Raw genomic sequence first — 12,667 nt, 5'->3', positions numbered from 1 at the left:
ACGGAACAAGGCCATTATAGTGCAAGTCAACAAGGTGAGGAGTTGTTACAGAAGTCCTTGGTGAGTAAAGTCAGAAATACTACGAACAAAATCAAACCAGAATATTTAGCTTTAATTTGGTTGAATAATGATTTTTTTTTAAACTGAGATTTTAAGTAAACTTTCATACAAGTGACTTTAATACCCTGAAATTAGACGTGGCCTAAAATGTCCACGTCCGTGTCTCATTAATATCTTTGCACTGTCTAGCATATAAGTTTAACAGTTCAGACTGTAACAACCTTAACTTCAGTTTCTATCCAGCCCTGCAGGAGAAGAAAAACATGACAGATTTACATATTTATTTACGTCAATGGCTCGAAAACAAGATGCATGACAACAGCTAAAAACAACCCATCTCCAGCAGATATGTGATTTAATAAGTAACCCTGTGTACGATATATTTCTAGCATCACTGTATGCAGTATGAATGATGAAACACGTCAGGAACCTGGGTTATGCACCTCATATGAAGCTACAGAGGAAAGTACATCATAGTTTATGTTGCAGGGCTGCTTATGTACGAGACAAATACAGATGTGGGAAGATGCAGAAGAATTTGATGATTAGCTGATACAATATAATAATGTGGATATCATTCCCTTCATTCACATTGTTCTGAATAATTTGAGTGGAAACCAGCTCTCACTGACACAATATAATAAACTCTACAGTATTTATCATTCACCTGAACAGATTGCTTTAGCTCTGAGGTCTGTATCATGAAGTTAAACTAAGTCCGTGTACCGGGTTTAACTGAGCACAACATTGATGATCCAGGATAACCGGTGTTTACTAATACAGCTACGAGTGAGTTTGCCATTAAGAGCTCCAGGAATGAGTCCTTAAACCCAGAAACAATTTTGTATTTTTCCCCTTCCGGTTCCCTCCTCTCTAAATCAACGGGTTAAACTCTTCCCGACGTCTAGTTTGGCTGCACTTCACAGCAGAATTAAAACGGCCACATCTTTCCATCGACACACACAGCAGCGCCGCCGCAGGCCACACAATAGTTTTCATTTAGTATTTAGCAGTGCTGCTAACATGTAAACAAGCATGTTATATAACAATCCTTTGGATCATTGTAACTGATAATAATAAATCAACATCATAATGATATATCAGAGGAACCAGAAATATTTGGCATTTTTTCACTTTTTGTATAAAAATTGCTGAAATGATTAATCAATTATCCAAATACCGTAAAATTCGGGTTACAAGCCGCTCCTTCGGTCAGTGTCCCTATTAGCTCCCCGCTGTAGCCAGCTAGTGCTCCTGCTAGCGCTCCGCTAGCTCCCCGACAATCACCGAAGGTAGCGGGACCAGCCCCGGCTCGACACCCGACTTGGGCAGAGGGGATGCAGCCAGTAGCAGCAGCTAGCTAGTGCTGCTGCTAGCTAGCGCTGCTGCTAGCTTGCACTGCTGCTAGCTTGCGCTGCTGCTAGCTTGCTACAGCGGGGACAACCACCGGAGGTAGAAGCGGCTTGTAACCCGACTATCAACTAATTGATACATTGATTAATCATTCAATTATCAATTTTAGGCCTTTTCTAAATATGGTTGTGATTTTATAGACTAAACAATGAATTAATCAAGAAAATAATCAGCAGATTAAACAACAATGATAAAGGTCTAACCTGCTTAATAGTGAGCCAGCATTAAGATACCAGAAAAACAGTCAAGCCTAAAGTTAAATGGCGAAACCACTTCTCTGGCTTTGTGAAACAGACCCCTGATGCTGCTGTCGAATGCCGTGCAGACACACAAACATCATTGTCTTTATCTTAAAAAAAAAAAAAACATCCGGCAGGTATTTCTACATCACATACAGCAACACAGAGAGGAAGTTATCCTCCGACTACTAAAGCAAAACATCAATATGAGTGGATCTTCTTATTATCTTCTTTTAAACTCAACTGCAAAAATATCCCATTGTTCTAACGTAATGATTCAATATGGGGGGGGGGGGGGGGAACACAGTATAACAGTCTGATGCAACACAATACAACAGCCCTGCAACTGATACCTCTGAGTGAGTTTGCAAAGTTACATTTTACTTACAGATAGATAACTCTGGTTACATTTTATGTCTGATGATTGTGCTGTTGCATCGGACTGCATTACACTGTTTTACTGTTTTATTAATGTTGTGCACCCATATCTCCACAGCCCCAAAGTGCACAAAACACATTCCCTGAACATTTAATGTAGAAGATAACTTTAAACGTGTATCCTGCAGATCTCCTTGAAGAAAATGTACCGGACATGCTTTTATTTAGTCTGGCTCCAACAGAAAACTATAAAAACACTCAGATATGTATTCTCTCTGATCTGACAGTAACAGCATCCTATGTGAGGTTGTGATTGCCAAACCTGCATTAATCCTCACACAAAATGAAGTGTGGATGCATTTCTAAAATATTGCAACAGATCCACAGTTCACTTCCAGCCAGCATGGTGAGGCAATAGCAGGTCCCTGATCGCTCACAGGAGGGCAGCCTCACCCAGAGAGAGGACAGCAAGAGGGAGGTTGAGGAAGAGGGTGTTAAGAGAGAGAGAAAGGATCTATTCCCTGAAACATAAACCCCCAACGAGCTCTGACTGTTGGCCTCGCTCTGCTTCGCTTGGGGTCGGGACAAATTAAATAAACAAAGTGTGTCAGACCTCATGAGAGGGATTTAACAGCTCAGTGTTTCAGACACACACTGCATGCAGACATAGGTTAGATGTGAGGATGATAGCAGTACAGATTGCATAGAATTAACAGTTAAATATCTTCTGGGAGTTTTCTTTTGAGCTACGAGGTGCAGCTGTCTATTCCTGCATGCCGTAACTTAGACAGCTCATGTATGACGACCTCTCTGCTACTTTACAACCAGGAGGACAATCCGTTTGTGAAAATGTACAGGTCTTATAAATCAAAGCGGAGGCAGCGTCGAGGATGACGGCAGCGAGACGTGCACGTGAGCGGCTGTTCTGGCGAGTGCTAGCGGCACGCTGGGCTATCGTGGGTGAGCTCTACAGTGCAGCCAGCTGTTTGCAGGGCGTCACAAGTCTAGTTTGCGTGCTCAACTCATCCACTGAGGGGATGCAGATCCACTTTGACCTTCTCTCCACTGCTCAGCATCCCCACAGTGGGGTAGAGGCCCCCGGGAGGGACCCCCATCTCCCTCCGGCCCATCAGCTTCCCGTTCCTCGTGAAGAACACCTGGAGGACCACAGGGCGGCGACAGTGAGTTAAAACATGCACACGCATACCTTTCACCGACCTAATTCAGCGATGGAGCATTGAAACAATTACTCATAAAATAAATGTCTTTCATAATGACTGATGGTAGTACAAACTTAATTTGAGAGCACATAGTGTGCCAGTTGTAAACAGGAATTATGTGCAGTTAGGAAATATCGTTAAACAAATAGGTGACACTGTAATGTCTGTGTTCTTGGAGGGGAAAAAAAAGTCAATGTTTACAGTACATGTCTCTACTAAATCAGCGAGTGATCAAACATTATCCAGCTGTTCCTGAAAGAACATCAACATGCTTTTCAATGCTAATACCAAGGGCCTCTTTCCAAGTCTGAGAGCAAATACCGACACACTAAAACAACAAGTGAAATACTGTGCAGTGTGTGTGTGTGTGTGTGTGTGTGTGTGTGTGTGTGTGTGTGTGTGTGTGTGTGTGTGTGTGTGTGTGTCTGTGTGTCTGTGTGTGTGTGTGTGTGGTCGATTAATCAGACTGAGTCACTTTGCCACCCACTTGAAAAAAAAGAAGTAGTTTGGATCTTTTGAAGTGTGGTTGTACACTGCAGGTAATACGCTGACTACAGATGTCAGCACACTGCATCAATCAGTTAGTTAGTTAGTTAGTTACTGTGTGACTTGTTTTAAAGAGTAAGTTCTGATTCATCAAAGTCACACAAACAAACTAACCAATCGAAACAGCGGTACACCAGCAGCTGTACGGGATAAAAGTACTGTTTTTGACAAAGGAGTCTCGTGACTGACAGAAACATATGTAAAGGCTTCCCTTCCCATATTCTAAATATATATGATAATATATATAAATAATATATTTAGCTGCGGGACCTGGCTTTGAGTTCTGATACTGTCCTCTTCTCCAGACTTGAGGTAATACACTGGCTGTGTTTGAGTAACAAAAAAATCGGAACTTCCCCTTCGACCGCTATTCAATTACAGATGAAGGGAGAGTGAAGATGCAACATGCTTCATTAGTTCGAGCCAAACCCCAACACCCACTGAGGGTAAAGTGTTCTGCTGAATAAATATTGAAAAATCCCTGGATTACCAACCCCACTTGGGTTTCAGTACAATGTGACGTGCACTCGCTCCCACTCAGTGACCCGAACCTTGACTTGCACAACTGTGTGGGCGAGTTAGCTCAGTGGCTAAATGTTTTAATGACAACTGATGTAATTAAAACAATAAACTAACAGGTGAACATGAAGCAGTTAGATATTGTAAAGTGTGTGTTAGTGTGTATGTATGTATGCAATGCATGTGTGTATATATATAACAGTGATGTTAGAGCAGAATATGAAAGTAATCATTGTGATGCAAGCTACAGAGCTCTCTGTTCTTTTAAGTAACATGAAATAACTTATATAAACCTGATGTGAAGTGCACTCAATGTGTGTTGCCAAAAACAGAAAGAAATCATAGATTTAATAAACAACAAATTAACAAACAGTCTTGTAAAATTTAGGCTGTTGATACTCTCCTCTTTATTAGGTATATTATGTATCCATGAATGGCTGAAAAGCTTAACGCTTCACTGTGAAATAGAGCTGCAATAACTAATCAATTAAACAATCGTTTAAGTCAGCAAACACTTTGAAAGGCTATTTATTGTTCAAGTAATTTTTCAGGTCAAAATGTATTTTGATGGGACTTGGGATCGAATAATTACTCAAGAAAATAATCCCTTGAATAATCAGTTCCAACTTTACTATGAAGCATTTCTAAATGCCTCTCTTTGTTTCCAGTATGTACATCTCTATGTATTTACAGTAGGGAGGCACCAATACCGGTATCTGTCCGATATCGTGCTAATGTACTCCTAAAACCGCTCTGATACAACCACAACCGATACCACTGCGTGCATTGTCGTGGAGACGATGCAGGCACTTTCCCCAATCAATTAGTTTAGCTGTGAGGTTGTCAGCTGTGCGTCTGTCAGGGTTTCACCGCTGTATTGAAAGCACGGAGTAACGTTAGTGAGTATCCGGACGAGAGAGATGATGATGAGTATGAAGGTAGCAGTAACATGTTCTGAGTTTTGCTCACCTTTTTGTCATTTTCAATATGTCTTTTAATTGTTTAACTGATATCATTGACGGGTCAACGTTTGTATAGTTTGTTAACGGTTAACAATGTAAGTCCTGAGAGAAAACAATGCTATGTTTGTATCAGGGAAATGCAATGGTGTATTTTTAAATGTCAGCAACAGTATCGATCAGTATATTTATTTTTTTGTTAAGAGTCAGAAAATTATTAGAATGATCTGATTTGAAGAAAAGAAAAAATGTCAAAGTCATTGTTAACACTGTAATGGTATTATTTAGTACTTATATTTATACTTGGTATCGGCAAGTAGGATTACCCAAATGTAATTATTCAAACACCTGATGGTTAGATAATCTGTAGCAAGTTTATTGTCGATTCACAATTTTATCTTGCGGAGTCAAGTTTTTCTGTAAAATATCCCAACATTTGAGTAGGAATTGATAATGATATATTTTTGCAACAAAGTAAATTAAAGTAGTTATCGGATATTTCTCCACCCAGACTTTTTGAACATTAGAGTCTAGGTGTGGTTAGCATGAATATTCATGATGGATAGAAAGTCATGATTTGGAAGGACATCAGTCTTCATTTAAAGCATCTACCTTCAATATGTTATATATATATATATATATATATATATATATATATATATATATATATATATATATATATATATATATATATATATATATATATAACTATAATGCATCAAATGACAACGTGACAGCGTGAAAGGGGTTGCTCGTACTGATGAACCTGCAGAGAATCATCACCTTAATCTGCAGCTCCCATTGGCTTTTGGGTAATCTGACCCGCCAAATGGTTTGCTACACAATCATTAGGCTCGTTCGTTAGAGCTGCGCCTCGCCTGGAATCCAGACGAGAGCAGGCGGCCGCAGCAGGAGGCGTTGACAATAAACTGCGATTAAGTCGGACAATTGTCAGCTGCGTTCAAAGTATACACAGGAAGTCACAGAAAAAATGACTTCCTGTTAGTTCCGAACTTTTGTCTACTTGTAGTTTAAAGATCACGTTTGGATTCATTCATGTGTGTTTGTAAATATATATTTATGTAGAAATGACTGTGTAGCTGCATCCTTGCTCTGTTTATGTCTGCCTGTGAAATACATTACTACTCATTTAGATATGTGTTATATAAATATGATTTTGTATTATCAACCACACAAGATATGTTTTAAGATTAAACATGAGAAGAATAGTCAACAATCCAGCATTAAGGATTACAACTACACATAAAATAAGGATTTTCTACAACACATGGTGTTTGCTGTCAGATCTAAGAGCCAATCAGCTCTCTGATGTGGCGACAACCAGGCGTTTCCCATCATGCACTGGGCCACGCAGTCCGTGGAGAGCTACTGCAGCGCCTGGCTCTGAAATCGACGGCCGGCTTGATCTCGTGAGAGTATCGTTGATCACGTGTGCATGACGTCAGAGCAAGTTGGGACCAAGTCGGACACAAATCTAACCGGCATGCATTACGCGGCGTAGGAGGAAGAACATCTTTTCCATCGAGGAAAGCCTGCAGGGCTGTTCTTTGCTCTTTTTTCAAATAAGAAATACTCTCCAGTTCTGATATAACTGATGGATGGATTTTCATATGATCTTGTGATATCGAGAGAATCCAGCTGACATGTAAGGTAAGCTTTACGGAGCTGTTTTGGTTTGCTCACAGTTTTTGGCCTCAAAACCATCTGTATACTACCTACCTCAGCACCGAACTTCTGACAGACACAGTTAGAGAATAGTCTGTGAGCATAATGGAGCTGCTAAAGAGCTCAGATTTAGTGGAGCTAAAGTGAGAATAAATATTGTCACGTTCATCAGGTGGACATAAACAAGACTGCGAATGAAAGCTAATGGTTCTGTCTCTGCTGGATGAGTGAATAAGCTTGTCTTCACCAGAATAAATGTAAAAGGTGACGACGTCGCAGTAATTAAAGCTTGTTATGCTGCCCTCTAGTGGCTTCAAGAAACAATTCATTGCAGGTTGATATTATTTCCTGTTTACATAATAAAATGCTCATGAATCTCTAACATGCTTAGGTGTGTGAGTAGCAACGGTTAACTGTTGTTAACAGCTGTGTTTTCCTCACCGTGACGTTCCTGCCCTCCTGTCCCTGCTCTACCTCTTCCCCATCTTCCTCTTCCTCCTCCTCCTCCTCCTCGTTATTGAGATACAGGACGTTCTGGACACCAGCATGACCCGGACGGACCTCCAGGCGATCCCAGTCGTCCATGTCACCTGAGGACAAAACGGAGAACAGTGTGAAGAAAGGCTTTTACGTGCAGATAGCACATCTGCACAACAAGTTAATAATGGTCACCACCTACAATGTTTAGTTTTGTGAGAGGGCACTGTTAATGTTAGATAACATTAGTGTTGCCTTGAACATTACAGTACTTGTGAACTGCCATCACAGGTTTGGTAATTTGAACGGACCTACTGAACCCACCTGACAGCAGGAACGCCTTTCTATCTCTCAGAGAAAGCGGTGGGCGATGAGAACTTGTGTTCTCATTGGTGTCTGTTGGGTTATGGGTGCGGGGGATCTTGGTTTGCATCCAGTTTATTTCCCAATATGCAACACAATGAACTCTGTTAAGACTGAATGTTGCCTTACGCTAAACCCCGATAAGCAGGTTTAAGAGAGAAACCTCCCACGGACACACCGACCACTTTAGCAGGTGACAGTGTAATTGCAGCACCTGAAGCCTTCGCCCTCACCTTCTCCGTCCAGGATGTAGTCTCGTGGGAACATGATGCCGCAGCCCATGATGTCACCTTTGAAGCAGCGAGGACCAAATGCGTCTCCAACGCCGCTGCCATGAAAGAGCTTGCCATCATCTGTCAGAGGAGGAAACTTTCAATTCTGCAGCTATAAGTGTATTTATTACTTAACATAACGAAGTGCACTTACTCATTTGGAGACATATTGTACTTTTTAACTGCACTATATTCATGTGTTTTGCACACAAAACATATGAAAACATTCAAAATCAGTGGCAGAATAATTAATTGCCAACTATTTTGATAATTATTTAAATTATTTTCCATGCAAAAACATTTCATGGCTCCAGCTTCACAAATGAGGGCTTAGTACTTTTCCTTTTAATTGCATATATACAAAATAAAAAAATATTGATGTTTCAATAGTTGGTTAGAGAAAAAACAAACATTATGAAGGTGTCACATTGGCTTCTGGGTAATTGACACGGCATTTCTCACAATTTTCAGAATTTTAACGAACAAAAACAATCGCTCGATTAATGGAGAAAATAGTCAGCAGATTAATCCATAATGAAAATAATCACTAGTAGAGTAATACTAATCTAAAGATAGTAAAACAGTCAAATGGTAAATATTTCTGCATTGAGCACTTTTACTTGTAACACTTTTAAGTGCATATTCCTGATCATACAGTATGTATGTACTATTACTTAAGTAAAGGATCCGAATTTGTATTTGTAAACCTTTGAGCAGGTATTCTCAAAAGTTTACAGAGTTGAAATGATGACTAATAATACCTTTAAAATACCCAAAAGAATACAATTTAATACCTTTTATGTGAGTATGTATTACAAAGTATCTTGGAAAACCAGCATGGACAATATGGCCAACAATCGTTTTCTGATTATATCAATTATTTTAGTAAATCCCAGATGTCTGCAACAATAGTTTCGAATGATATAATTGATTAAATGCAGTGTGTCACATGCAGCTAGCAGTCGCGACAGTGTTTCACTGAAACTCTGCAAAAAACTGATTCAACAGACTGAACAATCCAACTTTTAGTTTAGTGATGTTTAGTGTCTCCTGACAGCCAACAAACAGATGGAAAACATTTTATAATGAAAATATTTGAGACTATTGCAGAACAAATTTCAGAATTCTGATACCTTCCAAGGGCTTTTTATAAGGAAACGCACGTCTTAAAAGCTTTAACTATAGAGCCCTGCGTGAGGACATCTCTGTCTGTCTGTTACATGTTCCATTACTGAACATGACTGTACTTGGTTGACTTCACTGCGTCTTTTAATGCGTTTACCACGGCGTGCAACATGTGAACCAACCCTAAATATAATGCGTTGCTAATATACAGGACATCCTGACATTCCTGTAGGATGAGGATGCGTAAAAAGGTGAAAGCAGCAATCGTAGAAACACTTCCAACAACAGCCAAAGGAAATCATCAAAACAACACATACAACAGTTGCGCAAGACAACAAAGGAAGGAAAAAAAAGGGCAAAAGAAAAACATTGCCGAGGTAGCCTGCGGACGAGCTTTCCTCAAGCGAAGCGACGTGGCTGCTGCCGGTAAATATTTATGGAGTTGTCATGGGACCCGTCCAAGGCTCAGGATACTGTTTAAACAATCTCTATCTGAGCACCGGGAGGGAGACGGAGACACTGTATCATTACGGCTCCCATGTGGGCCCTTGTCACAACACCACACACTAGGCAAACAGTGGAGCCACGCCGGCACAGGCGCTAAATATAGCAGAGGAGGGCGGCTTTGGAGAGTGACATGGGTTGGCGCTGGAGGTGAGCCGGGGTGTGGGAGTCCAGGTTTGGGTCTAAGGACAGAGCCGGTTCACTGGGACTGGAAAGGTACGAGAAGCCTGGCAGAGCATCGAGAGCTGTGGCTGGAGGGATGTTCGCCTGAGTAAATCTCCAAAATTCTCACACAACTCGTTTGCAGTTTTTTAAAGATTATATTATAAATATAACTATATTAAATACTTTACAACTAAATCAATCATCGCCAACAGCTCTGGGAACAACTAAACGGCATGTCTCACTCCAGCAATCTAGTATTGCACTTCCAAATTGGTAGACTCACATAAAAAAAAAGAAAAGACTTTGTGCGTTTTCCATTACATCTCATGATGAGTAAACTGAATTTTTTAAGTTGAGTTGATTAGTTGGAATAAATCATTTATATAATCTTCATACAACAACCTGTAAGGTATAGTAAAAATAGTTTTGGCAAGACTAGCTTTGTTACTGAGCATACAATAATATGTTCTGTTGCTTTTCTCAAATGCGTTTTGGTACTTAAAAGGCTGAAAATCGGGAAAGCCGGCTCAACTTGGAGCTCAGCTGTGTCGGAAAATGTTAAAATTTATGTTGGAGACCAGAGAGTTTAAAATTAGCATCGAGGTGTTGACCAAAGTTTGGCTCTGAGGCCGGTGAGAGTGCAAAGAGCAGAATACTGGGGATGGTGTTAATGCAAAAGTCAAGATCATAAACTGAGAAAACTGTTTGCAAAGCTAACAATGTTAGCTACTGTGACCGCCACCAGGTGCTGGATGTAACGGGGATCCAAGCGGCAACCAGAAGGTGAACGCTGGAGTTTCAGGGTTTGGAGCCGGGCCTTGCGGAGGAGAGGGCAGGCTCTGACTGAGGACTGAGACCAGCTGGGAAAAAGAAAACAGACTTTCTCGTAACATGAGAGTTTGTCTGGAAAAGACCGGGCTTCCCTGCCCAGGGAATAATGACTTCACAGCCTCCTAAAACATGAAAATATAAAACAAAATATTTATATTCTTCATGTGAGTTATCACATGTGTATAAGGTTTGACTGTACATTTCATTTGCAGCTGTCATGTGAGTTTATAAAAAAAAGTGTTGAGCTGATGATATCAAATATACAATTGACTTCCTGGGCCCATTTTCCAGTGAGGCCCAATCATGCGAAGCACGAGTATTTATTAACTATAAATTAGAATCTCTGGTTAGACTTTCACCAGAATGAAGTAGTGCAGCGTGAGGAGCAGCGATGAGGCTGGTGAGGTTCCCTCTTGGGTTCTAGCTCAAAGGATTTAAGGCGGTGCCATAGACTGTAGCTTGAGGATGTATAGGTTTTAAGCAGTCGGACAGAAAATACAAGTTATTTGAAGTTATGGGCTTTTGAGAAATTTCAAGGAACATGTTTTACTATTTTATTCCTCTTTATACCTGTCATTACTCTGACATTTTATAGACACAATGTGTAATTGAGAATATAATTAACAGTTGTAGCCACCTAGTTTCAACCAGGTTTAGCACCAAACACGGAGACATAGATACACCACATGTTCAAACATACTGGCAGGGAGAGTGAAGGATTTATTCCCTTTAAAAATGAAAATATTAGTCGACTTTGATAGGTGTCATAGAGACTTTGTCATCCAAATCCATTTTTGTCCCATTAGAAGGTAATATAATCCCCCTACACAACATGTTGGTATTGAATAATTGTTTTTGCAGAACTTGAGCTGGAATCAGATTAGACCCCGTCAAGGAAGTTAGACTCCCTATTATGTTAGGCTGGCTTGGTGGTGAGGGATGGAGGGTGGCGGTGGTGCTAAGGCACAACCTTCAGCTGCGGGTGTTGAGTCATAGCACGTGTGACTCACTGATGGGGGTTTGTAGGGGGTGACAAGGTTAATGAGGCTTGCTGAGGAGCACTCGCTGGTTGGATGGCTGGTTGCTCCTGATAGGGCCCACAGGGGCCTACAGCGCCCCACGGCCCATTAACTTGCGGAGACAAGCCGAGCCAACACACAGGATGGAGGTCTGCACTGGGCCGGCTCCCAACACAAACACTCGTGGTAACACCAGCGCAGGCCAAAGAACTCTCAAACTATACAAGCTATACAAAAGAGCAGCGATATGGTTGGCAGCCATTTGTGTATATAACTGGAATATATCTGGAGTAAAATCACAACCTTTAAAGTCAATAACACACATCACATGGGATCCAGGTCAACACTGGTCGCGTGCCCATTACAACGGACCATATATCAGGATTACAGAAATAGAACTCAGAAGTCAAGCTGCACATGCAAAGTATACATAAGAAAAGCAGGAATGTTGCATTGAATCATTATTTAATGTATGCATTTGCCTCCAGCCTGCAGAATATAAGACTATCTATAGCCACAGATTTCTTCAAAGCTTGCAGTAAAAACATTACAAATGCTCACAGTGCAGGGTCAAGTCTGAGGTCTTAAAAACAACAACAACGAGTCTATACAAAGCAAAGGCCTGCCAAGAATAAACTGGCAAAAATTAGCTCCTTTAGATACCGAGGTCAAATACAAAAACGAGCAATATAAAAGTTAATAAACATAGGTACCATGTGTCACATAAGCACCTCTTCACACCATTTTTGGTTCGCACTGAGCAGGAAAACCAAGGTAACAAAGCCATTCCTTCTTTAAGCAATTTCTGCTGCGGTTATATGACCTAGTGCATACAGTACTGTGTATACATTAAGTTTCTGTCACTCTGCCAAAGAGCGTCTGCTTGCAATT

At 40.7% G+C, this 12,667-nt stretch overlaps 1 protein-coding gene across 1 annotated transcript in view; it reads right to left on the bottom strand.

Annotated features, from left to right (window-relative positions):
* Positions 1 to 3,005: 3,005 nt before the first annotated feature.
* LOC306743208 (SPRY domain-containing protein 3-like) overlaps positions 3,006 to 12,667 on the bottom strand; it is a gene marked incomplete at its 5' end in the record, with an annotated part of 44,620 nt that continues 34,958 nt past the window's right edge. Inside the window, 3 exons of the mRNA XM_079225703.1 lie at positions 3,006 to 3,247; positions 7,462 to 7,610; positions 8,094 to 8,213. Of these exons, the coding sequence (XP_079081829.1) occupies positions 3,113 to 3,247; positions 7,462 to 7,610; positions 8,094 to 8,213 (404 nt within the window). The 3' untranslated portion in view covers positions 3,006 to 3,112. The remainder of the gene's footprint in view (positions 3,248 to 7,461; positions 7,611 to 8,093; positions 8,214 to 12,667) is intronic.

This window comes from Taurulus bubalis (assembly GCF_910589615.1).
Source record: "Taurulus bubalis genome assembly, chromosome: 11".
Classification (NCBI taxonomy): Eukaryota; Metazoa; Chordata; class Actinopteri; order Perciformes; family Cottidae; genus Taurulus; species Taurulus bubalis.
The sequence above is the reverse complement of the archived record's forward strand: the minus strand, read 5'-3'. Positions and strand labels throughout refer to the sequence as shown.